At 45.5% G+C, this 5859-nt stretch overlaps 1 protein-coding gene across 1 annotated transcript in view; it reads left to right on the top strand.

Moving 5' to 3' along the window:
- CEACAM20 (CEA cell adhesion molecule 20) overlaps window positions 1-2813 on the top strand; it is a 23066-nt gene extending 20253 nt beyond the window's left edge. The window contains 1 exon segment of the mRNA XM_040457339.1: window positions 2707-2813. Within this exon segment, the coding sequence (XP_040313273.1) occupies window positions 2707-2760 (54 nt within the window). The 3' untranslated portion in view covers window positions 2761-2813.
- The last annotated feature ends 3046 nt before the right edge of the window (window positions 2814-5859 follow it).

Genomic DNA, 5859 nt, shown 5'->3' with positions numbered 1-5859 from the left:
ACTCCCAACACCACCCCACCCCACCCCACTCTACTCCACTCCATTCAGTTCCACCCCACCCATCCCATCCCATCCCATCCCATCCCTTTCCACTCCATTGCATTTCTCTCCATTCCATTCATTCCTTTCCCATCCCTTTCAGTACAATGATAACCATCTATCTCCTTTAATTTGTTTTCTTTTCTTTCCAATCTTTTCTTTTTGTTCATGATACTCACCTCTCTACATTTCTCCCATGGGAGATTTGAGGCAATTCACAGCAAGCTTATATATCACACCATAAAATGGTGCTAAATTAGAAATAGGAATCACAATTAGGAAAATGCTTCTAAAAATAGGCAGGAAATCAAGGTATGGATAAGAAGGTAAATATGCTGGACCTATGTAGTACCTGTTCCTGTATTTATCATTTGTCTTTGAGTTTCCTGGTGGCCAAAAAAAAAAAAAAAAAAAAAAAAGTAATAATAATCAGTTTTATCACCCAAAAGGAAGAAAACTATTAGCTCATGCAGGCAGATGGGAAGCAGACCTTCCCATTGGAAGTTCCGATAACTCAGGTGATTGCTTACTGGTTCTAAGGACTAGTGAGATTATTTCAGAGGATTCAAGCAATAGCGTCCATGTTCAGGGCTAGCCAGATTACTCCATGTCCAGGGATGGATTTTAGACAGTATCCTCTGAAGGAGTCAGTGACCAATCAGATTTCAGGAAGCAAAAGCAGGAGGCCAGAACAGATTTGGAAAAGAGAAACTTTAGGGCCACAGAATTCCAGTATTTTAGTGTCTGAAGTGCTGTCTTGCACTAAAGGGACAAATGTATTCCTTGTTACCCTAGAGGGCAGGCCAGTTACTATGGAGGATAGATTGGAGGGCGGCAGGCTTTAGTGTAATTTACAGATGAACTATTCTCACGGGATGTGAATATCTTATATATCATAGGGATTTTAAACATTTTTTTTTAAGTAGGCTCCACACCCAATGTGGGGCTTGAACTCACGACCCTGAGATCAAGGGTCACATGCTCTATCAACTAAGCCAGCCAGGTGGCCCCATAGTCAGGGCTTTTAATAAGAAAGACAAACCCCCTGAAAGTAATTGAGAGAACACTGGGGGAATCTCAGATAACCCAATTTCAGAAATTACTGGTGGGCCTATGAGGACTGGAATGTTGTCAGGAAGCTTTTCTCTTATGTGGTTGCTCATATTTGTTGAGCAATGAATCTGTTCCATTGTTCTCAGTCCAGATTGAATTCCTATGCAAGCCTCCCAGTCACCACGCCTCTATAACTTCAGATTACATGTAACAACATCCTCTATTACTATTAAAGAGTTTCTAGGTTCAAATTCTACAGAGGAGAATCAGACTGGCTCAGGCCATTGTATGGATTGTATTTAGGTTTGTGAGCTCTCCAGTCAGGTATGAACTGGCACACGTGGACTTTTAGGTCCCCCTCGTCCAGAGAAGGAAAGCCACATTTGCTTCTTTCTATCAGTAGAGCAAAAGCTCTTCCTAGAAGTGCCAGCCCATGAAATTAGTCATATCTCCTGGACCAGAATTGTGTCACATGGTATTCCTTGTTGCCAGGAAGGCTGAGAGAATGAGGTGTTATGCTTCCCAGTCCTTGTCAATAGAAGCAGGCAAGGATGAGATATGAGGAAGAGCGTCAGGTCAGTCAACTCAATGTCTGCTATATTCTGGAGGGATGAGAAGGAGCAATCCATTCAAAGGATCTGGAGTGGAGTGTATTAGTAATCTGTTGCTGCGTGACAAATGACAACAAACTTAACAGCATATGCCATTATCGCAAAGTTTGTGTCTAAGCACTGCTTAGATGGGTCTTCTGCAATGCTGTCATCGAGGTGTTGGCCAAGGCTCAGGTCTCATTTGAGGCTTGACTGGAGCAGGATCCACTTCCAAGCTCAGCCTTTAGTTCCTTGCAGGCTGTCAAACGAGGACCTCAGTTTCTTACTGACTGTCAGCTGGAGGCTGCCCTAAGTCCTTTGCTATGTGGCCCTCTCCATAGGCAGCTCCCAACATTGCATCTTACTTTTTTATTTATTTATTTAAAAAAAATTTTTTTTCCCAACGTTTATTTATTTTTGGGACAGAGAGAGACAGAGCATGAACGGGGGAGGGTCAGAGAGAGAGGGGGACACAGAATCGGAAGCAGGCTCCAGGCTCCGAGCCATCAGCCCAGAGCCTGACGCGGGGCTCGAACTCACGGACCGTGAGATCGTGACCTGGTTGAAGCCGGACGCTTAACCGACTGCGCCACCCAGGCGCCCCGCATCTTACTTTTTTAAAGCCAAGACAGAAGTCTGATATAACAGAATCTTATATAACAGATCTTATAAAACAGAAACCACATACATGCAATCGTGCACATCCTGTCTTTTTGCCATATTCTTTTGGTTAGGTGCAAGTCACAGGTCTTGCCCTCAAAGGAAGGGGGTAACATAAGGGCATGAATGCTCGGACGTGGGGATTATTTTAGAGTCTCTCCTCCAAGGTAGGGAACTATAGGGGCCATTGTAGAAACACAGAGGTGCTGCTGTGATTGAAGTGCAGTCGGATAGGAGGAAGTTCATTGGAATTTCCCAGGACGGAGAACCATGCCCGAGCATCTGGGCCTTGTACTAAATACAGCAAATAGACCAGGAAGGCCTCCATAGAAAATGGAACTCATCTTTTCTCTTTGTGTAACAGGTGCTTGTGAATCCAGAACGCAACATCTACGGCCAAATCAACCCCTCAGTCTAATGGAGGGAGATTTCCCTTCTCCAGAAATCCTACAGAAATCACGCTCAATCACATATTAATGAAATTTATTGGGTGCTTGTTTTATTCCAGCCATTGTCTTCGTAGGCCTTGGGACATTTAAAAAAAAAATTTTTTTTAATGTTTATTTTTGAGACAAAGAGAGACAGAGCATGAGCAGGGGAGGGGCGGAGAGAGAGAGAGAGAGAGAGAGAGAGAGAGAGAATCCAAAGCAGGCTCCAGGCTCTGAGCTGTCAGCACAGAGCCCACCGCGGGGCTTGAACCGTGGGATCGTGACCTGAGCCGAAGTCGGGCGCTTAACTGACACAGCCACCCAGGTGCCCTGTGACACTCTATTTTAATGTGTTGTTCAAGCACTGGACCCTAGCTCCTACCAAATCTTGGGCTTTGACTCGTGTTTCTTTACAAGCAATAAAAACAGGGAGAAAGTGACCCAGAATTAGAGGGCCAAGGTTTGAGACTCAGAATCTGGGGCTGCCATAGCTGTATCATGGAGATGGGCAAACACCAGTGATAGACACAGCATTCCCCCCCACCCAGGGGCATTCCCCCCCCCCCCCGGAGGCGGGGTGGAACGTGTCTTTTCAAATCATGGTAGAGGATAAGACACAAGGAGCTATTAAGAGATGATGACAGGAAAAAAAAAAAGCAGAACGAAGGGAGAGAGCAGGCACGAGATGCTTAGAATCTCAAGAATTTGGGGGGTGAGGGTGGGGAGAATCCGATTTGATGAAGACAGAGTGAGGAGTCAAGGCTGACTCCCAGGCTTCTGGCCAAAGCACCTGGGTCACTGGCAGGCCACTCTCTGAGGCAACAGTGAGGGAGGATATACATTTGGAATACAGAAGGAAAATCAAGAATTTGCTTTAGACGTGTCAGAAATCAACTGGAGAATGAAACAGGCAATTGTTCTAGATAAAGCAGGGCTGGAGATACACACGTGGGAGTTGTTAGTGGGGTTTAAAGTTACGGGAATGTAGGTCTTGTGTCGGGGGTCTCCAAGACCGCACTCAGGCTCAACGATTTGCTAGAAGGATTCACGGGACCCAGAAGTTGTTACACTCGTGGTTACGGTTTGGTGCAGCAAAAAGATAGAGAATAAAATCAGCAAAGGGAAAAGGAAAGGTTCCGGGAGTGAAGCATGGAAGGCACCAGGCACAAGCTTCCACGTGTCCTGTCTCAGAGTCACATGGGAATTCCCCCAGCAATGATGTGACGATGCTTGTGAAGTGTTGCCAGCCGGCGTGGGGGTGGGGGTGGGGGGGGGGCTTGCCCTGAACCTGAGGGTCCAGGGTTTTGATAGCGGGTCAATCACACGGGCAGCTCCAGATCCCCAGAAGGAAGGCAGGGGTTCACTACAGATCACGTTGTTTGTATAAACCATCCGGACAAGCTGGTACAACGTGGTCCAAGGCCACAAGCCTGCCTGCAAAAACCCTTTCATCAGAACATTGCAAGAGCTCAGTTCCTAGAAGCCACCCGAGACCCAGTCATGGAAATAGGCCTTTCTTGGGTTTGAACACTCCAGGCCTGTTGAGTTAACCCATTCCCCTACAGATTGCAAAGAAAGTGGGTAAAGACAGAGAAGAGTAGGGGCTGATCACGAAGCTCTGGGTCCCTCCAATGTCTAGAGTTCGAGAAGAGGATTGAGCAAAGGAAAAAGACCATCTCTTCCCACCCCCTGCTTCCAAGAACCCACCACCCCTACATCCCCCCACCCCCAGGATCCCAGGTATGGGTCATATTCCCCCTCTAGTGACTCAGAGCTTTATCTTCCAGCCTTTTAGAGCAAGTGGATTCATGACCTCCTTGTTCCTCAGTAGATGCTAAGGCCACACCCAGATCCTGGCCGACAGAACCCTCAATATGAAACTTGGGTCACAGCCAATCCCCAAGTAGTTGATCGAGAAACCTCTGAGTTTGAAGGGCATCTTCCTAGAACGAGTTCCTGTTCCTCGGTAGTAGCCATTGTGAAGCCTCCGTAACATTCAGGTTAGGTCATCAGGATTCGGGAGCTCCTGGAAGTAAAACTTGCCACCTTGTTCATTCTGAAAGAAGAAGAAGAAAAAAAGACCAAACAAAAAACAAAGTCAGTTTTAAATTACATATCACTGATGCTTTAATGTCTGAATATCTTAAGGTAAAAAAAATACTGAAAAAAAGGGAGATAAGCTAAACGTCAAAGCATCCCATTATGATTGTCATATTTGTACTGAATCTGTACATCATAATGCAAGATTTGACATCTTTTAAAAAATTTTTTAATGTTTATTTTTGAGAGAGAGAGAGCACAAGCAAGGGAAGGGCAGAGGGAGAGGGAGACACAGAATCCGAAGCAGGCTCCAGGCTCTGAGCTGTCGGCACAGAGCCCGACGCGGGGCTCAAACTCAAGAGCCAAGAGATCAATGACCTGAGCTGAAGTCAGATGCTCAACCGACTGAGCCACCCAGGCGCCCCCGCAACGTGTGACATCTTTACAACACAGCCAGGAGCATGGCAGTTCTGTGTCTTTCACGTCTGTCATTAGGGTTTTAAAGATTTCTTATGCTTCCTATGTTTCGCTTGTATGATGAATAAATATAAGCTTTTCTGTCTTGTTTGCAAACTTAGTATTGCTCGTGTAGAGGAAAGATGTTGATATGTAGGTCAAGGGCGATATAACGTAAAAGTTAAGAGCATGAACTCTAGCATTAGACTTCTTGGACTCAATCCCAGCTCTGCCCTTACAACACAATCCAGGGTGAGTTACTTAACATTTCTGGGCCTCAATTTCGTCTTCTGTGAAATGGAAATAACAGTCCAACCTGGTAAGAATTGCCATGAGGACTAAGTGAGAAACATTTATAAGGACCTTATGGCAGTGCCTGGCACAGAATGGTGCGTAAATGTTTATTCTTTCATATTTGATGCCTTTCTAGCCTCTGCCTGAGGTTAATTTCTTTTCGTTAATTCTCGTGGGTCTTGTGGTTTGTAATGATACCTGCTAATAATGGTAACTTTGCATTCTCTGTACCCAATGGTTGTGACCCATTTAGCTAGTCTCTCTACTTTTGTGTCTGAAATGTATGCAATAAGAAGTTA

Source organism: Herpailurus yagouaroundi, unplaced genomic scaffold, assembly GCF_014898765.1.
Source record: "Herpailurus yagouaroundi ecotype Mexico unplaced genomic scaffold, PumYag 220, whole genome shotgun sequence".
Taxonomy (NCBI): domain Eukaryota; kingdom Metazoa; phylum Chordata; class Mammalia; order Carnivora; family Felidae; genus Herpailurus; species Herpailurus yagouaroundi.
Note: the sequence above shows the minus strand (reverse complement) of the source record. Positions and strands in the feature narration are given on the sequence as shown.